Source organism: Mesoplodon bidens (genome assembly GCF_964165515.1).
Source record: "Mesoplodon bidens genome assembly, chromosome: 18".
Taxonomy (NCBI): Eukaryota; Metazoa; Chordata; class Mammalia; order Artiodactyla; family Ziphiidae; genus Mesoplodon; species Mesoplodon bidens.
In genome coordinates, this window is record NC_138175.1 from 16,444,969 (window position 1) to 16,472,126 (window position 27,158).

General features: G+C 47.5%; 1 protein-coding gene across 8 annotated transcripts in view; it reads right to left on the minus strand.

The window, feature by feature from the left end:
• The window catches only part of ZFHX3 (zinc finger homeobox 3), a 257,266-nt gene that overhangs the window by 135,447 nt on the left and 94,661 nt on the right, over positions 1–27,158 (minus strand). For all 8 annotated transcript variants that reach the window (XR_014013683.1, XM_081215221.1, XM_081215226.1 and 5 more), the window contains one exon: positions 25,795–26,291. Coding sequence is in view for 7 of the 8 variants with exons in the window: in XM_081215221.1 (XP_081071347.1) it covers positions 25,795–26,291 (497 nt within the window). In the remaining variant the exon portion in view is untranslated. The remainder of the gene's footprint in view (positions 1–25,794; positions 26,292–27,158) is intronic.

Sequence of the window (27,158 nt, forward strand, 5' to 3'; positions counted from 1 at the left end):
TTCTTCCTTCTGAGCAAGCCTCGGCCACCATCAATGCAGCTCCGAGTTCAGCTTGGCCACTGCCAAGTCCCGTGCATTTTTACTCATCAATTATTCCTTCAGCTAGCTAGCTAGACTTAAAAAAAAAAAAAAAAAGGCCAAAAAAAGAATCTCAGGAGACTTCCCGGCGGTCCAGTGTTAAAGAATCCACCTTCCAATGCAGGGGACACGGGTTCGAGCCCTGGTTAGGGAACTAATATCTCACATGCCGCGGGGCAACTAAGCCCGCAAGCCACAACTGCTGAGCTCGCACGCCTCAACGAGAGAGCCTGCGTGCCGCAAACTACAGAGCCCACGCGCTCTGGAGCCCCCGCACTGCAACAAAGAACCCGCACACCACAACGAAAGATCCCGCATGCCTCAACGAAGATCCCACGTGCTGCAACTAAGACCCAACACAGCCAAAAGGAAATAAATAAATAAAAGAAAATAAATAAAATAAATATTAAAAAAAAAAAAATCTCGGGGCCCCTAACTCTGTAAAGGGCAAGAGAGTTCTAGAGCCCAGGGGTGTCAGAAAATTTCATGGGGTATGAGCATGTCACAGGTCAGACTGAACAGCTCCAACCACAGTGCCAATGTCGAGGACACACAGTACTGGTGAAGGATGGAGGTTCTGAGGACGCCAGTCCCCACCTGTGCCAAAATACAGCCCACAACTCTTACCCCCTTCCTGGGTCCTTCTACTACCTTCTGCAACACCCTGAGTTGCCTTGATTGTTGAAGAACTAAAACTGAGGGAGAAGGAAGAAAGGAGCCAAAGCAAATTCACTGATACCCTCACCTGCAACTCTACCATCACCCAGGATTCTTCTCATTTACAGGCTGAGAAACCACCTGTCACCTTGTGGCCCAATCCATCCCAGACCAGTTTTCTAGGGGGCTGGAATGGGCACCAGCCAAGGGCGGGCAGGGATCACAAGTTTTACATCTTCTGGAAAACAAGAATGAAATGAAAAGACACACAGGCTCCCACTCCCAAGCAAGCTACAGAATACATGTCAGGTTATTGAAATGGGCCCTAAATTCGTGTCTGAAAGCATGTTTCCAACTGTTACCATATAAACAGTTGACTACAATATAGAGGAGGCAGGTAACCAAGACCTATGTACCTGCTGCAAGCAACATTTTATGATCTTTTCACAAAGCACAGGGCTCATTTTAAAGGCTGGAAGACTCTGTTGTTGTTTTTTTTAATTTGGAAAAAACATCAATTGCAACTTTTTTTTTTTTTTTTTTTTGGTGGTACGCGGGCCCCTCACTGTTATGGCCTCTCCCGTTGCGGACACAGGCTCCAGACGTGCAGGCTCAGAGGCCATGGCTCACAGGCCCAGCTGCTCCGCGGCATGTGGGATCCTCCCAGACTGGGGCACAAACCCGCGTCCCCTGCACCGGCAGGCGGACTCTCAACCACTGTGCCACCAGGGAAGCCCAACTGGAACTTTTTGATTAGCAAGGAGTAATGTTCTTATGGACCATGATGCTTATAATGTCTTGTCATTTTACTTCACATATACCCTTACAGCTAAACTCTAACTAGATGTTGGACAGGGACCAAGTATAATTTCTCATGATAACCAACTAAACAGTGCTCCTAAGCAGTCTCTTTCTCTCTCTCTCTCATACACATACATACACACACACACACACACACACACACGCACGCACTCCCTCTTCCTGTCTCTGTCACTCCATCCCACCCTCTTACTCACTTCCTTCCCCAAGTAATAAAAGCCAGATAAATCCATGGAGGCGGCAGAAGAAGGGATCTCGGCAGCAACCACACTTTCCAAACACTTGTTTGTATTACAACTTTTGAAAAATGAATTAAGATCTAGAATCCCTCAAAAAAAAAAAACTTTTCCCAGCCCTCATGGAAGTTACTGGAGAAATCAATGAGCTGCAAGTGTCTGTGATCAACAGGAATTTGGGTCCCTTCTTCCTTTTCAGATTATGTGTAGCTCAAACTGCTTTAATATGGGCATTATTCACACATGAAACTGGAATTACTCAGCACGTGGGAAATAGGTCCCGACCACCCATGGCCATTAAAGATCCCATGATATATTTGTAAGTCAGCCAAAATGCAACACAGACAGCAGGCCCAGCAGTTGCTGGATTCAGAGGAGGAATGATTTCATACCCCTTGTGGACAAAGCAGAAACCAACGTTCCTACTTCTGGTCCATCCTTAGGGCCTATCGATGATGTCATCCCGGCCAACCACCTCCAGGCACAACACATCCCATCTCAAAATGGCTAATTCTAATTTTTCTGAGCACTGACATTCTACAGACAAGGCATCGCCAAGGAGTCAGCTCCTCCAGGCTTATTAATTTTAAAGGAAAGTCTCAAATAAGGAGAGATCAGAAGCTGGAAAATAGGGTGTTAAGAACAGTGAGCCAGGGCTTCCCTGGTGGCGCCGTGGTTGAGAGTCCGCCTGCCGATGCAGGGGACCCGGGTTCGTGCCCTGGTCCAGGAAGATCCCACATGCCGCGGAGCGGCTGGGCCGCTGGGCCTGCGCGTCTGGAGCCTGTGCTCCGCAACGGGAGAGGCCACAACAGTGAGAGGCCCGCGTACCGCAAAAAAAAAAAAAAAAAAAAAAAAAAAAGAACAGTGAGCTGGAGCAGAGTCCTAGCACAGGGTTTCTGGACTGTTCTCACTGGAAAATCGCCTCTTAAAATCCACTTCAATGTTTCTTCCCTTAGTTTCACGTTTGGGAGCTGAACATTCAGAATCTTCCATTCCTTTCCCGCACAAATGGCGAGTCTTCCTCTTTCCTGTCTACATCTTAATCCTCCTTACCTTTCTTCTTCCTCAACTTCTCAATCTGCATCAATCATTTCCTTAAAAAGCCTTGTGGAACCATTTCTCCAGGGAAACACCTGCTGCGGGTAATGCTCCCTTGCCCTCCTGGTTTGCTCTCTTATCTAGAATGAGTCAGTTCTCCAGGTGCTGGGGGTGGGGAGGGGTGACACGGTTCACAAAAGGAGGAACAGAGCTGCACTGTGGGGAGACGCTCAGCCATCAATGCATCCGACAGAAATACCCTGTGATTTGGTACCAAAGGCAGTGGTGGCCTTCCTGGTGCTCCGGAAGGCCAGCAGCGTGGCGCTGGGGCTCCCAGCAGGGCCCGTGCACAGCCCGCCTGCCTGCCCTCCAAGCTGCCCGGGGTAGCTGTGAAAGGCTTTCCACGCCAGGCACACTCCCAGCACCGCGCGCTCCGCAGCGCTCTCTCCCCCACCAAAAACCCCGAGGCCTCCGGAGTGTACACTAACCACAAGCCTTTCAGTGGCTCATGTATTTACAAACTGAGGCATGTCGAAATCAAAGGGGATACCACATGACATAATTCGCATTAAAATGTCAACAGGCTGACAATTTATAGAGTCAATCCACGGAAGGTGGGGAGGACTAAGACTTAGTAATTGTTTAATTCCTGCTGAAACCCACGGCTGCTGTGCCTTCGGGAAGCCGGGATGTGCTGGGGGCCTCGAGCCGGCGCAGCACCCCATGGGGCTGGCACCACGCCAAGGCCAGGGGACAGGTTTAACCATTTAGGGCGCTCCACGTTGAGAGAGAGAGAGGGAAAGGAAAGGACTTCAGTGAAACATGGCAGGAGAGGGCGTCGGAGGCACGAGAGTGTGTCCTTCCACAAAGTGGCTCAGGGTGGTCCCAAAGAGGGAAAGGTCCCCTCTGCTGTGCCCCCGCCCCCTTCACACCCCCTTTATTTCCCACGTGTCCAGAAGCTGGAGATCTGAATGCATGCAAAAGGCCCAGCAGCCTCGGTTTCCTGGCTGCCCTGAGGCAGCAACCTGCTCACCAAGCAGCTTGAAGAAGCGGGTGAGGGAGGGAGGGAGGGAGGGCGGCAGCATCTGTACCTCGATTACACCAGCCTCCAACCTGCGGTGCCCCACCTCCCGAAGAAGCAAGAGCCAAGTCATGACCCAGCCCAGACCCCCGCTCACAGAACCTCACCCTGGACGTTTCTTCCACCTCTTCCACCACCCCTACCAATAACACTGTTCTGACCCACAGCTCATAAAATACAAACTCTTAGTGCCTATTTCAGACTCTCAGCATTCCCCACTCACAGGTACGATTGCTCCTGGACTTCTGAAAATGGTCTCACTTGAGTTACTTCAAATGAACTGACTGTTAGTGGGGAAGGGTCCACCTAGGGGCCTGGGGCTGGGGGATGGAACTTGGAGTTTAACGAAGCTTTTTGGCGGGGGGCGGGGGGGTTGATCAATGCCCTTGACTGCACCCTGAGCTCTGAGACACCTTTTAACTTCTCATCATGACACACGAGAGACACACCGAGAAGAGAGAAGTATTAAGAAGACTATCTGGGGCTTTCCTGGTGGCGCAGTGGTTTGAGATTCCACCTGCCGATGCAGGGGACACGGGTTCGTGCCCCGGTCCAGGAAGATCCCACATGCCACAGAGCGGCTGGGCCCGTGAGCCATGGCTGCTGAGCCTGTGCGTCCGGAGCCTGTGCTCCGCAACGGGAGAGGCCACGACAGTGAGAGGCCCACGTACTGCAAAAAAAAAAAAAAAAAAAAAGAAGAAGAAGACTATCTGGCAAAGCTTATGGCTAATGATCATTATCTTTAGCCACAAAAAAAAAAAAACATGTTCCAAAAAGGTGGCTTCGCTCTGTGGGACCCGCCCCCGAGGACGCCCAGGGCCACGTGGGCTGTAGCAGGGCTCTCCACACAAGCTCACTGTCTGTGTATAAACAGTAACACCTCGTTCTCTCTTCTACCTCATTAGCTGAAACACATTAAAACAAGTGTGCACTGGGAGCAGAAAATGAGACTGTTAAACCAAGCTGATATAATCCTCATCAGCTGTGGGAAATGAGAGCGCATCAATTACGCTGAATCAACCGCAGTCACAGGGATGCGCTGGGCTCCGAGACCCCCAACGTGAAAAGGGGCAGAAGAGGAAAAGAAAGCGTCACTTAAAATATATATATACACATATATATTATATAACATACTTCACACCTACTCCCCTTACAGACACAGCTTCCTGTCCACTCTTTATATTATTCCATGAGAGAGGAGTGGTCTCTGATAAAGCACTCCTTCAAGATTCTTCTTAAAAATCTTTGCCTGGGCTTCCCTGGTGGCGCAGTGGTTGAGAGTCCGCCTGCCGATGCAGGGGACGCGGGTTCGTGCCCCGGTCCGGGAGGATCCCACATGCCGCGGGGCGGCTGGGTCCATGAGCCATGGCCGCTGAGCCTGTGCTCCGCAACGGGAGAGGCCACAGCAGTGAGAGGCCCGCGTACCGCAAAAAGAAAAAAAAAAAAAAATCTTTGCCAAACTATTTAGAATTGGAGGAAAACAAAGAAAAACAAAAGTAAATTTATTTTTTAAATTGGGGGGGGCGGGGAGGGTAATGAACTCTGTGTGATCTACTCTTACAGACAGGCTTTCTAAGTCCAAAGTATATCTGGAAGCCAACATAAGTCCTAACACCCAAAAGTACCAGGACACAAGGTGCAAAAGTCCTAATGCCCAAAATGACCAGGACACGCTTCAAAACTGAAATAGCTAGGAAGACAACAGTAACTCAAGCTCTCCAGCAAGAAAACCAAACTAGCGTTTGCCTTCACCTGCCACTGTCAACTGGGAAAAACCGCTCAGTGTCGATAACATTTAGAAATGTCCATAGTACCTACTAGGGAAGAAAACAAAGATAATGCCTGTACGCTTCCAAAATAAGGAAGGTTATGGTTATACTGAAGATAAATGACAGAATCATTACCTACATCCAAGCGTGTGAGAAATGCAAAAGACTCGCATACGATAGTTATAAAATGTAAAATTTCACCCAAGGAGTAATAATTGTGTGGCATGATGATGCCCCACATCCTGCGTATTAGAATATCATAGTGGTAATAATCACATGTGAAGTGAGTGTTGCTATGCAAAACTTCCTTTTGCATTTCCTCATTTGTGTCCAAATTTGCAACCTTAGCATGTTACTGCCGTTGATTTGCATTTCATTTCGTAGGTGTTTCCAAACCTCAGCAGTGGATACATTCCTTACAGGCCTCTGGACACCAGCGTGAAACGTACATTGCCCCAACGCAGCCCTCAAGAGTAGCCATTAAATTCACCATTCAAATGACAAAAAGCTGCTCTGTTTCCCAAGTATACTTGCCAGATCCGCTCATGCTGATCTAATCATCAGGCAGGCAATGAACTTGGTGAGATTTTTCTGTTGCACATACTTTGCACATCGTTTCAGATGTTAAAGATTGTTTCACATTAAGTCTTGTTTCTTTCAAATCGAGGAGGGAGGCCTCTCTTCCCACTTACTGACTCAGAGCTGTAATCAGAGATCCCAGGTTTAGCCATTTAGTTCATAAAACCAAAAAAATCAGCTTTCAAAAGAGGTGGGGTAGGGAGAAAACATCCATAACTTGAGTAGCCAAGGAGATTAACTTCCAATGTACAAATAAAGGAAGAGGAGGAATGCACAGTTTAAAGAAAAAAAAGTTTCAGCTGAAGAAAAATTTTGGAATATTGTAAATTAATGGATAACAAACAGTTGCCATGGAAACGTTTTACGTACTTGACTGCAGGTGTTCGCTACAGTGAATGTAAACACTGAAAGAAGAGTCCTAAGGCAATGTTAAGCCATCCATGCCACCAACACTGTGGTTTTCAACATAAATGAACTCACTTAGGCAAGGTGGGTAAGGCAGCTTTGCAGCTCTGGCTAATACTTCATTTGTGTTCAGAGGCTGTTCCCCCTTTACGATAGTCTGTGGTATTGCCAAGGTTACCAAACGTAAACAGGCACAAATACAAGACATTAAAGAGACGCCAAAGCCAAATACATTCCCGTTAAACTAGAATGCAACCTTCACTTTTCAATCTTTGCCCTCCATGCTGTGCATTTCTGGATTATAATTTCTTTAGAGTGCATCTGCATTAGCTTTAATCAGAAAATAATGTATATAAGGGAAGGGGAAAAACAGAGACTACAGTTCTGAGTGTGCCGTGTACTCTGAACCAGTTTCCAAGCCTCAATTCTTACTTGCACCTAGTTTCGGTCACGCAAGGGAAATAAGGGTGTACTGGGGCTTGCGGCGTAGGCCTGCTTAAAAAAATCAAATTCTGAAGTCCCCAAGGTCCCCCAGGTTAGGCAGGACAACATTATAAAATTATGTTGGTCAAAGTAACTTCTCTGCTCTTTCCTCTCACAGCTGAAGACCTATTAGGCACGCCTCAGAGAAGGAGTCAAAGGAGTAGCCAAAATAGAGCTGGACTTGGATCACTTTCTAACTTTCCTCAGTACTTCACTAGATCACTTCTCGCTGCATTACACAGAAGAGACTGATGTATTCCTTTAAAAAAAAAAAAATCCTGCAGACACACACTCTTAGTGTTGAAAGGGAACTCAGTGGTCCCTCCCAGCCCCTCATTCCTCCGATGGGACCACAGCCGACTGCCCGAGGTTAAATTACTTGCCCAAAGTCTTCACTACACATTGGTCACATCTCTCAAGGGAAATTCCTTCTCCCTCCTGCAAACCAAAAACACCCCACCAGCCTTTCTGTCCCCTAAACAAAAAGCGTGCCAAGTTCAAAACTTGAACTTGAGTTCAAAACTTGAGTTCAAAACTTGAACACAAATGAAAAGCAAATTATAAAGTAACTTCAATTATGTGGTCTACGTAAGACAACGGAAAATCTAACGCAGGAAAGAGGCACTGTTAGAGAAGAGCAAGTTGTTTCGTGCCGTGTGCCGACCGCACTGCAGGCACGTCCCAGGGAGGATCACATTTAACCCGCTCAATGGTCCCACCAGGCAGGTCGTTTCAGGAGCCCGTTTCACAGTGGAAGAACACAGAGGGATTACGTTTCACGTCCAGAGCCACACGTCTGGGAAGGGCAGGAGCTAAGATTCAAACCCAGGCAGCCTGACACCAGGAAGCCTCTCTCTCTTCAAAACCCCGAGAGCTACCTGGCTTTCCCCTAAGACACATGGGCAGCCTATCTTGAAGTTTTCTAGCGCCTGGCATCTAGAGAGCATCTGAAACTTCTGGAATGACCAAGAGCCTGTTCAATTCGCACTGTCTCTCCTGCAGTGGTTTGAGACCTCTCAGTTGGGGAGGGTTTCTGCCTCCAGCAAAATATATGTGCTTGCCTGAAAAAGAGAGAAATATCTGAGCCCTACCTTCAGAGACACAACAGAACATCTGCGTGGGAAGGCAGAGGGAAGGACAGTGCGGGTGGAGAAGAGACCTCACAGTGAACCTGCAGCTTCCACGTGTGGACTTCAGAGTAGAAATACCACCTAACCGTCAGGTTTTAGTATTCTACACTCATGTTATATTATGAAAATTTTCAGTAATAGAGAAGAGTTGAAAAAAATCGTATAGTAGACACTTACCTATCACCCAGATGCTAAAACTAATACTTTGCTGTATATATATATATATACACACACACATTAGTCTGTATGTGTATATATATTAGTTTGTATATGTATATGTACATATATATGTATGTGTGTATATATATTAGTTTGCTATATATATATAAATTTAATATCCTTTTATCCATTTATCAGTGAAGCTTCCATTTTTGATGCATTTCAAAGTCAAATGCAGACAAATACACTTTACACCCCTGCCCCGGCCCCCGCATATACTTTAGCACACATGGTGTTAACTATAGTTCAATATTTGTTTATGGGGTACTTTTTAAAAATATTTTTTATTATTTTAACAGATTATTGGAGCAGACTTCCTTACTAATACAATACTGAAGAGGCCCCAATTCCAGTGTGTTACTAGTATGAAATGTTTGGCTCACAGTGATTTTTTCTGAGAAGTTATAGTGACCACCACAGTGCATGAAAGGAAGCACTAGTTACAAAAATCAGTTTAGAATTACGGCCTCGGGTTTAGTATGTAGAAGAGATGAATCTGCCTTTGTCCTCTGTCCAGCTTGCCCGTCTATGTGATCATTCCCTCTTCAAAGCTTGCCCAAACAAACTCCAGCTTCCCTCCTTCCAGGAGGTCTGTTCTGATCTAACCAATTGGCTGTGATTTCTCTCTCCCTCTAACTCCTTCCAGACTTGGATAACTTTGGTGTACACATCTGCCAGCACCGATCAACTCTTCTTTGTATCCTGCATGACAATGTTTTTCAAACTGCAGTTCTTGATCCTTCAGTGCAGTGGTTCTGAACCTGGAGCTATTAGAAACCCACAGTCTGGGAAATCAGAATCTCTGAGGGTTGGGCCAGGCAGGCCCCTCCTCCCTGGGTAGAGAGTCATTGCATTAGTGAATCATTAAAATCAATGCCATGAATACAACCAGCATTTGTGTTTAAAAAAAAAAAAAGGAATAGAATAGAAAAGAAAGTATCAGAATGCAGCACATGTAGTAAGGATAAAATGATTTTGTAAAACTTTTGTTTCAGCTAGATATAAAATATCTCTCTACATGTACGTGCTGGGTCACCAATTAAAATGTATCTCTTTTTGTATTCTAGTCAACAAAGTTTACAAAGTTTAAGACCACAGCCCTAAAGAGGCCAGTACACGTTATCCTGCTCCTTAAAGGTGTTCAGGGCTTCCCTGGTGGCGCAGTGGTTGAGAATCTGCCTGCTAATGCAGGGGATGTGGGTTCGAGCTCTGGTCTGGGAGGATCCCACATGTCACGGAGCAACTAGGCCCGTGAGCCACAGCTACTGAGCCTGCGCGTCCGGAGCCTGTGCTCCGCAACAAGAGAGGCCGCGATAGTGAGAGGCCTGCGCACTGCAATGAAGAGTGGCCCCTGCTTGCCACAACTAGAGAAAGCCCTCCCACAGAAAGGAAGACCCAACACAGCCAAAAATAAATAAATAAACAAATAAATTTATTTAAAAAAAAAAAAAAGGTGTTCAAAGATGTGCAGCTTGAACGTGGGGCAGGAGGAGAGAAGGAGATTGGAGCTCCTCTCTTACTGGGAACACATTCTGCCACGTGGTTCTCCTGGAGAAAACCAGATATGGGGCTAACCAGCATCATTTAGACACAAAGAGTTGGAGAGTGAACAGAGCAGATTCTAAGAAAACAGAAGGAGTTGGCTTTTCAGGACTGAACCTAATCTTTAAGTTTCTGTATTTAAGATTTTTGTCTTTGGAATCAAATCTTCAATTGACACTGACTGACTGACTATCTAATACCTGCAGGACTGGGCAGGATACACAGTTGGATAAGAATAAACAAATCCTGCTGTAAAGGGTCTTGTAATTGAGTAGAGGAGAAAGACCACTATAAAAATAGACTATAATATGAAGCAGGAGGAAAGTGCCATCACTTTTTCTACCTCAGCATCGATCTCTATGACTGCTGAGTGAAAAGAGGTGTGATTTTGGCTGGTAGAATTTAGGGACACAAAGCCAAGGCCAGCTGTATGTGGGAATTTTCAAAATACTTGGACACAGGCTGCACAATAGTCCCAGGACTGTTTCTCAGTGGCTCAATACAGAAAAAAGCTGCACAAAATTGATGGTAAATAACATGGTTATAAACAGCTCTGGAAAGCTCTGGTCCACACATGACATCCAGTTTACTCTGACATGTGCTTCTGGACTCTCAATTATGTAAAGCCAAGTGTTCAGACTACACTGCTATACTAGATCCTAGAGCGGAGGAGAAACCATGGACACGTTCTGCTAGTACTTTTGTCATTCAATAAGTATTTACTGAGCTGGTGTCAGACACTGTTCTAAATGCCAGGGATATAGCCATGAATAAGACCACCAAGGTAGCCGATCTTTTGGTAGACAAATAAATGAACGAATAAGAAAAATAGATAGTAACTGTCAGTGTAGAGAAGTAAACTCAGATGGAGCTACTCTCAGTAACTAGTTGAGAGTGGGTGGTCAGGAGAAGCCTCTCTGAGGACTAGAGCTGGATGTCGAGGTCAAGGAAGCACATTCCAGACAGTGGAACCCCAAGTGCAAAGGCCCAGCAGGAGGTACCAGCTTGGCCCGTTGAAGGAACAGTAAGAAGGCCAGTGCGGCTGAAGTGTCATGGGAACGGGTGGGGGTGTTATAAGATGAGGTTGGTATGGTGGGTGGAGTCCAGGTCACAAGGAGGTTTGCTAGCCAGGGTAGAAAGGTTGGCTTCTATTTTAAGTGGGATGGAAAGCCACTGTTGGGTCTTCGCAGGGGAGTGAGATGACCTGATTTTCCTCTTCATGAAATCACTGCATGGAGAGTAGATTGTAAGGGACAAGAGTAGCGGCCAGGAGAGAGCTGACACAGTGGGAGACGACGGGGAAGGTGGGAGAAACATATTTTGAAGGTGGGGTCAGCAGGACGTAGTGATGATTTGGCTGCAGGGGAGTGAAAGAAGGAGGTGGCCACGGTAACTCCCAGCTGTCAGTCTTGAGCAAATGGTAGACTGGCCTGGCCCTGACCAAGGGAGCCCAGGGGAGAAAGGGGCTTGGGAGTTACATGGTCAGCAAGACTTCTCTTCAGGCCATGCTGAGTCTGAAGAGTCAACTGTCAGACATTCAGCAGAAGGGCCAGTACAGAGGCAGATAAAAGGAGAGCCCAGGCTTCAAGACCGTGATTGCAGTGTCACCAGAAGGGAGATGTTGTTTAAAAGCTGAACATGACACTTAGGGAGAATTACAAACAGAAAAAAAGAAGAAGGCCTGAGCCAAGCCCTGGGGACTCTAGCATTTACTGTGAATAACAGAAGCCAGCAAGGGGACCAAGGAGATGGGCCAGAGAGGGACAAGACAAACCAGAAGACTGGTGTCACAGAAGCCAGGAGTGGACACTGTGACTTTACTCACAGGCGGGCATGACCGAGGGAGGCCAAGGGGACGTTAGCAAACAAAACTCAGTCATTACGGCCTTGGGCGGGTGGCAACACCCCTATTAGGAACTAGGCAGCTTCTGCAAGCACAGGCTGCCAGCCTGCGGCCCAGGACCACCAGCGATGGCGCACAGCGCCCCCAGGCCGCCTGCAGAAAGCAGAGCCTTGCATCCTGTCTGTTCCGCTCATATCACTGAGCAGGGAGGGAACAAAATCACCACCTCCCTCCTGCTTCCTGACACCCCTCTCCCACCTCCAAGAACCCTTTGGTTGTTCCATCTGTGAGTTTTTCGATTTCACTAACCAAATCACAGGTGTTCTATGCTTCTTCACCATCTGATATCAAAATGGTCCCTTTCAAACACTCCTCAGCTGCATTCATCACAAACCAACTTGCTTGCAGGAAAGACAAGGAAGAAGAGGGAAAGAAACTGGTGACCATCTCTGGGTGTCTGCTTGTCTTGTGTCATGGTGCATTCTCAAGAGAAAAACACTGGTTAAGGCAGCTGACGTTCTGAAGAGGTTTACAAACCAGTTGGAGAAACAAACTAACAACAGGAGACAAGAGACAAGCCTGGTGGCAAACGGTGTGACATGCACTCAGGGCAGAGACACCATCTGTGGCTGCTGTAGTTGGGGAGAGCTTTCTGGAAAACCAGGGATGTGTCACAAGAGCACAAAGGCGAGGCCGGAAATATGCTATTCCTTAAAGTCTGATAAAAGGGACATTTCCAGTGGGGCCCAAAGCCGATCTCGGCGATGTAGATCCGAATTACGAAGAAACGAGCATTTACAGTGACATCTGTTGGGTTAATTAGCTGTGTGATTAGTCTCCCCTCAGTGGAGCTGGGCTTTGTCTCTGCTGTCTGAGACCTCCCCAGGTGAGATTTTATTCCAAATGCCATGTACCAAGAGGAATAAAGACCAGACCAGGCAAAGGAGAAAAGCATGTGACGGTGTTTGTGGGAGGCACTGAGAATGCAGAAGGAGTGTCTCGGTGACTTCTGGGGTCCTCTGGGTGCTAGAACATCAGAGGAAAAAGTCAGAGAGGAAGAACGACTCAAGAACTCGCCGCCTCAGACCAAACCCACAGATGCCCCGAGCCTGAACTCTGGATAAACTCAAAGTGGCGAAGGCCCAGAAATGCAAACGATCGCAGCGAGATGATGGAGATGGAGAGGTGGGATATGGATTCAAAGTTGGACACGACGAGACTAGACTACTTTACAGAACTCTTGTCCCTGGAGAAATGGTTTGGTCTTCCCACACTGGCAGCTGTGGCCATCACTAATAGAAACCCAGACTGGACAAAAAAATAATAATAATGAAAAATGCTTGGATCCTAATCTGAGAACCAGAAGTGAAAGAAACACACACAAGCAGATGCCTCCAGCCAAATCGCTCCCCACGGCGCTTCCTAAACCACAGCTGGCTGCAGAGTCACACTCACTGACTCATGTCTAGGACACTGAGGAAATCACGGTCCCGGGACCCACGCCTCCTGGCTTGGCTGACTGGAAGAACCTAGGAATGCTCCCCAGGCTCCATCTATCTTTAATGATTTTAGAAAGCGAGAGAGCTGGTGGGAGAAGGGAAATACAGAAATGGGAAGGCCGAGCAGAGGTGGGAAGATTACCCTGAAAACCACCCCGGCATGGGGGTGACCATTTGGGGTGACCCTTTATCTCCCACCGACACATATGCGGAGTGCAGGAGAAACATGTGATGCTGCTCAGAGAAGCTTCCTGGCCCACGATACTCAAAGGTTCACAGAGTCAGGAACTCAAATGAGTCCTATTTTAAATCAGCAAAACATGTTCTAAAGAGAGACGGGGTCATGCCACCAGGACAGTCTCTGCCGTAAATAAAATCAAAGCCTCTCCACGTCCCATCCACATCTCATCTGCAGGTTCTCCGCAGGGACCCAGCCCTCCCTCGCAAGGGCCAAAGGGAACCCGGAAGCAAACACCAAATCCCGACATTATTGCTCCCACTGTCCCAAAGGCCCTAAGATACATGAACATAAAAGCCAAAAAAAGGAACTGAGTACGATCCACATGTGTGCGCAAGACCACAAGACCAACCCCCAGCCCGGACACCGGTGCTCCTCCAACAGTCAAGGGGGCCAGAATCCTGCTGGAAAAGCCTTGAGGTCATTCAGGATTCTGCCCTCCTTACGTGTCACAGGAGGGCAGGTACCAGCAAGGCTGTGGTTGGTTGTGGGATCCTTCCAGCTTTCTGGCTGGAAGAAGAGAGAAAGGAAGTAAGGGTAGACGAGAAAAAAGTTCCAGCCCCACACAGGTAGGACTTGTGTGCCACAGGTTTCTGGAAAGTGATTTTCTCCTAACTCAGAACTACACCTGGTGTCTGCTCACGTCTCCCTGGGCACTCTTCCAAAAGGACGAAGATTCAGGAGCAAGAGCAACGTGAAAGGCAAACAGACAGATGCAGGGACTGGGGTCCCTATCACAGAGCACAGACATTGGAGGTGAAACACACTCCCAGCGCAGGCCACTCACTATGAGTTCCCTACACAAAAGATGTTTTTAAGTGACATGTTACAAGATTTACTAGCCCGAGTCAAAAATCCTACTTCAGGGCTTAGCACAAAATCAGACACAATAAATGTTGTTGACCCAGAGGGAGGAATCCCCTTTCCATTTATTGGTGTCCCATAGACCAAAGCAGGGAATGGTGTCCTAAGGGCTGGGGTCCAAACCAGCAGCAGGAGAGCAAATCAAGGTGACAGGTGCAGGGACACTCCTATCCCAGAACCAGGGGCCCCAGGGCCCTGTCTTCTGTAGGAAAAGAAGGACAACCTGGTATGATACATCACCCAGGGAAGTCCAGAGGTTGGCTCAGAAGCAGCTACAAGGGCCCAACAATCCTCAAGAAGGAGCCTGTGGTCAGAGAGAGAAAGAGAAAGACTCAACAGAGACAGCAAGGACATAAGAAATTCTCCCCGCGATTCCAACGCACAGGCTGACCCAGCAAACGAAATGGTGGTTAAAACTGTTGACCTAAGAGACCAGATATGCTTTGGAGGCCCTCGTCCTGGAACTGGGAACCTGCCCTGCTAATTAACATGTTACAAATCAAATACTATCAGTAGATAAACATTTCTAACCTTCTCACTAGTTTGCCTCTTACAAAGTGAGGATACAGACCCTAGAGAAGGTTCCTTAATCATTCTTGATGATTAGTCCTGATTCAAACCCACTTTCAGCATCTCCTCGGAGAGTCCTACCTGTGGAAGGGCACAGCTGTGCCATCGACAACAGCCGATGCTCAAGGGCTGTGAATTTCTACCACTCACATACAAATACCAGTGCAGAAAGAGGCCCAAGGAGCCAAGCGTGAGCAAGGACAGTGGAAGCCTCTGGCAAGACTGCAACGAACTGAACTGGGCATCCTGCCGTCCGTCTCGCTGTGCAACATGAAAGCACTTCAAATAAAAGAAAATAATGAAAAAATTATTGAAAAGCAAATCTTAACAAAGAGCTCTGGAGAAAATTTCAGATTTCATTATAGGAAAAGCAATTTATTTAATGTAGAAAATGTGAAAATCTGATATGAGTTTTCTATAAATAACAAAAATTGGAAATCATCACTACAGGCCTTTGTAATTTTCCTCTTTTGTTGGGACCCATTAAAAAAAAAAAAAACAAAAAAAAAAACAGAGGCTTTACTAACAAGGAAGCCACTTATGTCTCTTTACGCTCCCACCGGGCCAGTTGGTAGGACACTAGGAAAGAATTTCTTCATCATCCAGAGGAAGAGTTACCAGAGAAAACACAGGATGCCCAGGTAAATGTGAATTTCAGATAAGTAAATATAATTATATTTTATGGTACATACTTATAACAAAAAATTATTTGTTGTCTGTCTGAAATTTACATTTGACTGGGTATTTCACAGTTTTATTTGCTAAATTTGGCAACTTGACCCTGAGGTCCCTGCTGTGGGATTTTCAGTCCTCCACAGGGTCACCAGCCTGATGTTGCTGGTTTCAATAACCTCCAACATCTCTGTGAGCAATAGATTTTTTTTGTCTTTAACATTTTTAACGTTCACCCTACAACCTGGTTGCTTAAAAAAAAAAAAAGTGCTGGAAACCTAATTTTATTAAATATTAAAGTATTAAATGACTCAGTTAGTGCTACCGAAAGGGTTTTCATAGCAACAGCCTTTCCCACCCTACACCTAAATAGCATTTAGAGTTTCAAGTTATGTTGAAAAAGGAATAAAGACTATGGTTCAGGTGTATTATGTAATTCTTTAAAATCTCTTGCCTTCTGACAATGTTCCTGACAATGCTTAATTGTTCCCTTACAATTTCCCTTTCAAAACAAAAAACCAGAAACACCTGTTGGGACTAAATGTATGCAAATTTGTCCTTTTAGTCCAAGTCCTGAGCAAGTTGAAAGGACTCAAAATTGGGTTTAGGTCTTTGCCCCCTGCTAGCTGGCACCGCTTTCCTCCAGACGGGGTTTACCTGGAGCAGCTGTAACACACAGGATTATTCTGGAATGTGGAGGCAATGGAATATTTGCAGCAAAATTCTTAGGGTTACAGACCACCCTAAGACGGCAGGTGGCATTCGTGCAAAGAACTCCACAAGTAGTAGGGCTTATTCCTCTCCATGGGGCTGGGCTGGAGGGGATGGATACTTGGAGATTTTTCTCTCCCAAGAAGGCCCAGGGCTTTGAGCTGAAGGATTTGTGGGGCGGCGGAGAGTGGACGTGGTAGGGTTTCAAGTATTTCGACAAAGCGGTAGTTACTAGATTTTCTGAAATTAGACCACCCCGCTCCTCAGCCTGAGTCGGGGCCACGGCACACCTTCTCTGGAATCCAAAAGGAGACTTGTCACCAGTAGCTAAAAACAGCTCCTCCTGGAAATAAGCAGACACAGCCACACTATCCCCCGCTATACAAGTAAGAACGTCAGAAAAGGGAAATTCTCAGACTTGCAGTATTTGTTCTCTGTCTTATTTATAAAAAAAAAAAAAAAAGAAAAAAGAAAGAAAGAAAGAGGTGAGACCCACTGTCTCCATTAAGAAACAATAAAAAATTTGGTCCCTCTCTCAAGCCCCCTTCTCTCCTGGAGATGAAGGTAATTAATCCAAGAAATTTCACCCTGGGGAATGCACCAGAGAGGAAGAGGAAAAGGAGAGAGGAAGAAATCTCATCCACAGGGCTTTACATGCCTGGAAAAGAGAACAGCCTGTGTGTTCCCTCTTCTTGCGTCTCAGTGCTTTCGACAAGCAATACTCTGGAAATATGCGTGGACTGACCCAAATCTGCGAAGTACTCGGGAGGTACTCTGTAAGATCTACAGACAGGGGATGATACACAGGGCTTTTCACATAAGCAAGGAAAGAATGGCTATTTAAGAATCTGTTGGACAACCAACCACCCAATTTGAAAGAAAACATGGTCCTAAATCACACAACACACAGAGTCCTACAATGTACCATATACAAAATACATTCCTCATAAATTAAAGTCTTAAACAGGGGGAGAAAGTATTGAAGAAACTATCAGTCACGTGGTGCCCACCTGCCTGGGTCTGAAGACCCACTCCAACAACACTCACTAGCTGGTGACTTGTAACACCCTCTGCCTCGGGTTCCCCCATTTGAAAACAGGTGGGTTAAGAGAAGAGTAAATCAATTAATCCTGTAAAGCAGGTATGACAGATAGTCCCTGCTTGCAATAAGTGTCGTATAGGAGCTAGCTATTACTGTTATTATTTTATAACATTAGCAGCGAGAGAGAGCCTCCCTGGAAAAAGAGAAAAGTTAGAAGGATAAAGAAACAGACATGCAGACTGGACAACATACAAACGAAACAGTTCCTGTAGGCTGAAGCACATCATAAGCTAAGTGAAAGATGAATAAAAGACTCGGAGAAATGTCTGCAGCACCCACAGCACAGTAGGGACCATTGGCCCTGATAAACCAAGAGCTCTTGCAAACCAATCAGAAAAAAGACCAAATCCCCAAAATGAATGAATGAACTGAATGAATGAATGAGAACAGGGCAAAGGCTATGAAAAGGAAAGCCGCTAAAGAAATTCAAACAGCCAAGGGACTTAGCTGGTGGTCCAGCAGTTAAGACTCCGGGCTCCCAATGCAAGGGGCCCAGGTTAGATCCCTGGTCAGGGAACTAGATCCCACATGCCGCAACGAAGATCCCACGTGCCGCAACGAAGATCCCACGTGCCACAACTAACATCCGGAGCAGCCAAATAAAAAAATATTCTTTAAAAATTCAGGATGGGCTTCCCTGGTGGCACAGTGGTTGAGAATCGCCTGCCAATGCAGGGGACACGGGTTTGAGCCCTGGTCCGGGAGGATTCCACATGCCATGGAGCAACTAGGCCTGTTCGCCACAACTACCGAGCCCACGTGCCTAGAGCCCGTGCTCTGCAACAGGAGAAGCCACCACAATGAGAAGCCCGTGCACCGTAACAAAGCGTAGCCCCTGCTCGCTGGAACTAGAGAAAGCCCACCCGCAGCAATGAAGACCCAACGCAGCCAAAAATAAATAAATAAATTTATTTTAAAAAAAAATTTAGGACTTCCCTGGTGGCTCAGTGGTTAAGAATCCGCCTGCCAATGCAGGGAACATGGGTTCGAGCCCTGGTCCAGGAAGATCCCACATGCCGTGGAGCAACTAAGCCCGTGCACCACAACTACTGAGCCTGCACTCTACAGCCCACGAGCCACAACTACTGAGCCCATGCGCCTAGAGCCCGTGCTCTGCAACAAGAGAAGCCACTGCAATGAGAAGCCCACGCACCACAACGAAGAGTAGCCCTCGCGTGCCTCAACTAGAGAAAGCCTACACACAGCAACGACGACCCAATGCAGCCAAAAATAAATAAATAAATAAATAAAATATTAAAAGGAAAAAATTCAAACAGCCAATAAATGCATGAAAAAAGTTCACCCTATCTAACAATTAAAGAGACCCACATTGGAACAAATTTGCCAACCTGATAAAAACAAAAAAAAATAACGTAGTGTCGGTCACCATGCAGGGGTTTGAGCATCACCTAATATAGGGAGGGGATAAAATGTTCTTAATAAAACTTGAAATGTTTAAAATAGTTAAAATACTTAAAACTTAATAATATTTAAAATGTTCTTAACAATGTGAATAATATTCTGACAGGGTCTTCTTTCTGAAGGGCCATTAGAAAGTACTCTATCTACAGGCATGACACCCTGGAACCCAGCAGGCCCACTTCTTGGAAGAGCTCAAGTGCAGAGAGATGTATGAACACAGCTGTTTCCTACACCTCATTGTCTGTAAGATCAAAACTGCAGATAACATAAATGTACATCAGTGGGGACCTGGTCAATAAATGGAAAACTATGTAGCCACTAAAAAGAGTGAGCTAGATCAATATGTAATAACCTGAAATGATTTTCAGGATAAAAGGTTATATGAGAAAAGCAAGGCAAAAGCATAGCATGTGTCTATAAAGATGTCTTACGTGAACAGTATGTATGTGTACACACATGCACACATTATTTCTATCAGTATAAGCATAGGAAAAAAAAAACCAAAAGGAGATAATCTAAATAACAGTGATTTGCTGCTGGAGAGCAGAGCTGGAGAGTAGAAAAAGGACTTCCAGTTAAAAAAGTACTGAAAAATACTTAAAGATATAAGGGCTGAGGTACAGTACTGTATACATGCAGCATAATTCCAATTTTGTAAGATGACGTATGCATCTTGTTATATGCAAAAAGAAAGGAATAAAAATATGTTGTCATATGATGGGGTTTAGGCTGATGATTATTTTCTCTTATACTTCCCTGGATTTTTCAAATTTTCTACAGTGAACACACATTACTCATACTAATAATTTCTACCATAAAAATAAGGAATCCATATTTTATTATTAGCTTACACTTGAGGTAAACATGGGATGCCAGTCTTGAAGAAATAATTAAGAATACAATAATAATCTAAAGGGGTCTGGGCAGTTCTTTACCATCCACAAAAAAGGATGCAGGGGAAAAAAGAGAGAAAATAAAAATACTCAAAGCATTTGGAAAAAAGGGGAAAGTGTTATGGTTAATGGTTATGAAACTGGTTTTTCAACAGGTAGCATATTTACTACTGGACTTTTAAAAAAACAGGCGCATCTAATAAGATTTCAATTCCATTATTTGGTATCTAAAGCGTGGAGCCAAAAGGTAACAACGACCCAACCTTCTTGACGTGAAGGTCACCAGTAGCCAGAGGGATCTAGGCAAAGCCTGTGCTTAAAGCCCATCAGCGGAATGAATGTGTTGAATGAAATGACACCCACTAGAAGAATTCAGGTGAAGGTGGGTGGGAGAGTTTTGCAGGGAGGGCAAGACTGCACCGAGGTGCCCACCTTTCACACTGCACCCACTGGCCACACGTTGACCACACGCTCCTATAGCATACGTTGGCCATCATTCATACAGCAGTGAAGGATTAAATCTGTCCCAACACGAGCCCTGCCTCCAAAAAAGATTTGATTTTTCAACCTTCCTAGAGTCCCCACGAAGTTATCATGTGGCCAGAAACACCGCCAGAGCCCCCCACCGGGCTCGCCAGTGGTGACCATGGGGCCCATGTGCATGCAGTCTCCCAGCCCAGCCCCAGAAGCCCCCCATCCCGCGAGCCTAGCCATCAAGTGAGGGAAATGAACTTCAGACCCCCAGATGCTCCGGTAGATGGAGGGCATGAAGGCGAAACGTGATCAAATTTACCAAAACATCTGGCCCTTCACACCTTCTAAATCAACCACAGGAAAACATTCCCTGCCTTTCATTTTTGGTTGAAAGCACCAAGGTATGGAGAGAAGAAGGCATAAGTATGCACTTAAAAAAAATAGTCGACCTAATGAGAAAGCAAGGTTTGAGGAAACTGGTTCCAGAGTGACGATGGAAACCAGATGGCACCTGTACCAGGGCTTCAAACATGGAGCCACATCAGGGTGGAGAGGATGAGGAGGGAGGAGGGAGGAGGGAGGAGGGGGAGGGAGAGGGGGGAGGGAGGAGGGAGGGGGGAGGGAGGAGGGAGGAGGGAAGAGGGACAGCTTTTTGCTTTCCAAGCAAGACAAAGGCCGCCGGTCACTATCTGTGGGCATGAAGCATGCAGATGTGTGCCTAAGACCCCCCCACCCCGTGCCCCCATAAAGAAGCATGAAGAATGCAAATTGCAAAGCAAACCTCTGTCTGACTTGTACATCTTCCAATCTGTCCATCCATCCTATGGTGAATTTACTGCCCTGCTGGGAGAGTGAACCCCGTCAGGGAAGGAACTGAGAAGGTGGATGCTAAAGTAATGCAGAGTCTGACAGACGGTTTCTTCCTTCATTCTACCTCGAGTAATCCCAACAGGATGGCAAGCATCAAAGCCCACTATGTGGAGAATTTGGGTGAGTATTGTTCAGTCAGTTGGTGCCACACTCTACCTCCTACTTGAAACCGAATAGATCTGGCATCTCCTCCTCCGTTTGCCTAGCTGGCCCGATGCAGCTCACATGGGGCCCAGACCCAACCCAGTGGTAGACAACCTTCTTTGAGTATAATTCAAGATTAATATGAAACTTTTGGGCTGGGCCCAATCAAAGAAAACTCAGCTGGGAACCGTTTGAGTAATAGATTCTGGTGGGGTCTTAATCTCTCTGCTCAAGTTGATGGATTTCCATCCCAATGACTCTCAGGTGAAGAAAAACATCAAAGTGAACAACAGATTCTAATAGTTGGCAGGTGTGCACTGATCTCCAACTGCCCTTTCTGCACCCTCCTCCCCCAAGCGGAAAACACTACAAATTTCAGAGAGCTCACCAGGGAAGCCATAAAGCAGGCAAGTCCAGATAAACACAGAAGAGCTCCCACTAGCTCTGAACCCACAAACTGACTCAGGATCTGCGCTAGCACGGAGGAGATGGGAGGGCAGTCGCTAGCAGTACCTGCTGCCCCCCTATTTAAGACAAGCAAGAACACCCTGCATCTCTGTGCAGGGAAGGAGTGGGAGACTGGGGCCTGGGAGCAGGTCCTCTAGGAGAAGAGTGAAACATCTATGTGGGAAAGCAGTAAGGTGAGGAATTCCCGTGCTGGAGCTCAAGCCCTAATGAGAGACAAGTATCTTTCCCACAACACACTTCCATTCTGGCTCAGATGAATCACTGTAGGCAAAAAACCAAGAGCTCAGCCTCTAAGCCTGACTGGGGCCCCTGGCCTTCCCACTGTGTCTCTGTGTCAATCTATCACAGTGCCCATAACGGCAGCTGTGAGGGTCTGGACATACGACCACTGGGGGCTGGACCAGAGCCACTGGTATTTAAGACCCAAAAAAGAGACTCAAGGAATTTAATCACGAGCACTTCAGAAAAGTAACCTGGGAGCAAAGAAAAAAGGAAACAGCTTCCATCTGATGCCTGGGGCTCCCCAGCTGACCCCCACTTTCCTTCACTTCCAGGAGGCAGGGAGGGAGAATTCAATGAACGTTCATCTCGATTTAAAAATTGCTCTTGGGCTTCCCTGGTGGCGCAGTGGTTGGGGTTCCGCCTGCCGGTGCAGGGGGCGCGGGTTTGTGCCCCGGTCCAGGAGGATCTCCCGTGCCGTGGAGCGGCTGGGCCCGTGAGCCATGGCCGCTGAGCCTGCACGTCCGGAGCCTGTGCTCCGCAACGGGAGAGGCCACAACAGGGAGAGGCCCGCGTACCGCAAAAAAAAAAAAAAAAAGAAAAAAAAAAAATCGCTCTCACACAATAAGCCAAGCTAGACAATTCCAGGCAGCCAAGAGAGAGTATCGCCAGTTTCTCCTTTTTGCAGATTAGCCCAACCCTCTCTTGTGTCCAGATTAGGAATTATCTTATGCTTTCAGACAGCTCAGTCCTAATCCAGCAACGTTCGTGCCAGGATTTATGACACCAAGAGAAATGCCTCTGGACCAGTGTGTGGTCCAAGGGCAGACGGGGAAGCCGCACTTGTGCTTGCACCTCCCGAGACCGCTGCCGTCTTCTTCAGCATGTCAGAGGAAGAGGAGGGCAAAGCGAGGCTGGGAGACCGACGAGCAAGTCAGATGCATCACGACCACTTGAGCAGATGCGACAGAAAGCAAGTGTGTGTCTCTCGCCGACCGATCGTGAGTAATTTGCCAGGGGACCAAGATGGGGTGGGTGGCGTGGGAGCGGGGCGGGGCGGGGGTCAGGGTCGGCCTTGGGGGAGGGGTTAGTGCGGAGGGCCGTGTGTGAGAAGCCGGGCGCCCTCCCGGGTCAGCAGCATCTGGAGCTGTTTCTCTAGCAGACAGTAAAGAACTCGATTATAACCAGTTAACTGTGCTCTAAACTGATTATGCATGTGCTGGGCTAATGGATTACATTAGCAAGAGGAAAAATAACATGCAATCAATCTCCATTTACCACAGGCCACACCAGGGCCTAGAGAAAAACTGACTCTCAAACACCTCCAAGCCCCACCCCAAATCCGAGGACTCACAAGACCCTGTGAGAGGGACCCCCCTCGGGGGGAAGAGGAGTTTATCTCAGCCACGCTGTAGGACAGAAAGGCCCGGGGCAGGCACTGAGATGCTAAGTTTCTGGGTCACATCCAGGAGTGGGTGGGAGAACTCCCCACCCCCACAGCAGAGTCATGGGGACACTCGTTACCCGATGAGACCAGACTGATGACCTTCGGCTCCTGACACGGGGGATTCGGCCCCGAATGTGGGTGGAGGTCACCCCTATGATGTGCCCGCCAAACGCACTGCCTGGGCACCGCCCCTCTAAGCACTGGTTCCCACATTCTACCCTGCATCCCAGTACTTATGCTTCTACTATGCTGCCTTTTTGGAGCAGGAGTTTCCTGCATCTTCAAAAACACACACAAATATATGTATATATATATAATGAGGAAACTAAGGCAGAGGATGAGCATCCAGAGCTAGTTCAGCAAAGCACAGACGGAAACACTCAAACTGCTTCCCTCACATCTGCCCTGGAAACCACCACAGCCCGACCCTCTAGGTGTGACCAGTGCACAAGGTCCGGGGACCAAAAAGGTATGTACTTAGCGAATCCTCCAGGTTCCAGGCCCTTCAGGAGCAAATCCAAGGGCTGGTCCACTCTTACTGGAGGCCACAGCATGAAGAGTTAATCACCACCCCACACATTTTATAATCTAAAAGGCAATGTTTTTCCTCAGATGGAAGAGGCCAGCTTCGTGCCACCTCTAAACAACCCCCATCAAAGCTGCATACGACCTTCCAGGGCCACACCGGGTCCTTTGTACTAATTGCACTCAGCTGGGTCCTTTAGAAACTCTTTTTTCCACCGGTTTCTCCATCAGGTTTTCCTGACCACACCGGCACCACCCTGTGGCCAATGAAAACCTCCGATTTAAACCGACGGCGAGGAGGGTGGCACACGGTGAAGCCATCCAAGGAGGGTCCTGCTCACAGAGGGCAAGGGGTGGGGGTGACTGGTGCCCAGACCCTCCTCTCTGCAACGCTTGAGCCCATCCGTGCCGGAGTCAGCAGTCAATTCCAGAACATTCTATCCCCACTACCTCATGCCTGCTTTCTCCTCCTTTCCCTAAAATGGTCTCTCATCCATGTTACACGGGTCTCTTGACGAGCTGAGAACGAGCAACGGTAAAATGAATCACACTTATCAATCTCGGCAGAGGCCGATACGGTGAGAGGAGGAGAGTCTTCCTTTCTTGGAGTCTCCATTTAAAATCACCACAAGCAGAAAGGGGATGAAACTAGCTCAGGGTCAGGAGAAACCTGGCACTCGCTGGCCCAAAGACGTGGGAACCGGTGTGAAAGGAAAGAAGGGAGACTGACAATAAAAGGGAGGGAAACGGAGGGAGAGGGAGAGGGCGTGGAAGGGACGTGGAGGGAGGCTGGGCAGATTTATGGCGATTTGTACCTGATTGTTCATACTAAAGCCATTATGAGATGATTAGAGAAAAAGGTGAGGCTTTAAGTCCAGTGAAAATCAATAGAAGCGTCTGGAGCAATTCTGCCATGCCAGTGAAAGGACTATTTACAGTAGCCGAGCACCTCCTCCTTGTTACCGTCTGCGGACTGAGAGAAAGAATGGAGGGGGCAGGGAGGGGTGAGGAAGGAGGGATGAGAGGGAAGGAAGAAGCGGGGAGAACAGAGTAAGAGGAAGAGGACGGGAGGAGCCCGGCAGGAAGAAGGAAAACTTAAACATGAGGAAGAGGAAGGAGGCACAGAACACGGGAAGCAGAGCGACAAAGCACAAAGGGGCCCCTCACCTGACCCTATGCTTCCCCATAGCATTTACTACCTTCTAGCCCACCGTCTAATGTATCCATTGTGTTCATCATCCATCCCCCCCGCCCCCAGAAAGAACGGAAGCTCTAGGAGGGCAGGGGCGTTTTGTCTACCTTGTGCATGGATGTGGGCCCAGAACAGGGCCTGGTACGTGGTTGGGGATTAATGTGTACCTGTTGAATAAATGAATGAATGAACAAACGAATGAAGAAATAAACAAAGAACCCCGGGGGGCATCGGGGAGAAGAGACTAAAAAAGGGGGAATAACCAGATGGAAAAGGAGAACAGAAAGCCTGCAGGAGAGAGGGGAAACACAGGAGAACAAAGGCAAAGCCAGAACTAGGGAAATGGCAAACGTGAGGTAGGAAAAGAGTCAGTTCTAGAGACAGTGGGAGGGTCAAGGAAACAATGTACAGTATAGGGCTGCTGGAAACACAACCTGCTCCCCAAACGAGGCACCCCACACACAGACCCTGCAGTTCCCAGCTGTAGCCCACCACCAGGTGGCCAGCTCCCCTCCCAACGCCAGGGCGCCAGCCAGCCAGCCACCAGCCCTCCCCGTCACCCAGGGATCCAATCCACTCCCTTCCAGAGACAGCCTGAGTCTTACCTTGTACAGCTTCAGGCTGGCCTCGTGCCTGGAGTTGACCGTGTGCAGCCGCAGCTTCTCCAAGCTATTGGTGTAATAGTCGCAGGCGTTGCACTTGAGGTGGACAGGGTTGCCGATGGCCACGCACTTGAGCCGCCACTCGTTGGCTTTGCCGCCCTCCTTGATGTGGGCCACCAGCTGGTACTTCTGCACGTGCTTGTCTGTCTTGCAGTGCAGCTGGAAGTTGGCCTTGAGCTGGGTGTTGTAGCGGCAGAGCTTACACTGGTACGAGTCCCCCATCACGGCCTTCCACTCGTCCTCAGGGAGGCTGCGCTCCACGTTCATGTGCAGCCCCAGCAGATCCAGGGTGTCCGTGGTGAACTTGTTGCAGACGGCACACTGGAAGAGCTTCAGCGACGGGTCGTTGGTCTGGATGAAGCTCTCGCCCAGGTTCATCAGCTCCTCTGACACCAGCTGCCCGCCCCCGAGCCGCATGTCTAGGGGGATCTCACCGCCCACTGCAGGGAAGGAGAGGGGCAGAGAGTCAGAGGCCAGGCTCACAGCGGCAGCCCTAACTGAGGCACCGCCAGCCCTCCGCCACCCTCCACCCAGGTTCCAGCAGAAAAACGATCCCACTTCAAGCACTGCAAGGTGCTACTAACTGGGAAAAACTACAACAAAAATCAACTTGATGTGTTCGCATCTTTCCTATGGACATTCTGAAGTGTGTGGAAGGCTGTATGTTTGTTTCTTCTTTTGGAAAAGAACGCCTAGAAGAACGTAGGAACCACTTAATCTCTTGAATATTTCAATTCAGCTTCTCACTCAGACCCAAGAAAAGACAGAAATAAAAGCATCATTCACTGGACATAACAGAACCTGAAACTCCCGTCCCTGAAATGTTGGAAATGAGTTATAGCTGCATTCTAAGACAGCACGCCTTCGTGGTGAATCAGAAGTGGGCCCAGAATTTACCTCAAGCAGTGTTATCTAACAGGAACTTTCTGCGAAGATGGAAACATTTTGTATCTGCACTGTCCAATGTGGAAACCACTAGTCACGTGTGGCTACTGGACAATTGAAATATGGCTAAGGTATAACTGAAGAATTGAATTTTTAGTTATTTTTTTTTAATTCATTTACATTTAGGTTAGTGGCTATTGTATTGGACAGCACGGCTCTAAACCTTAGATTTCGGGAATGATCTCCCTATTCCTCGTCACACCCCACTGGTCAAGAGCCTACCTGCCTGGCAATGGTGCTGGCTCCTCCCACACCTTCCCAAAAGTACGATCATTTCCTTTCCATGAGCCCCCTGCACTGCGTGGCATGTAGGTCTACTATGGGACACGGCACATTCTCCTTTGGCGTATTTCAGCCACATA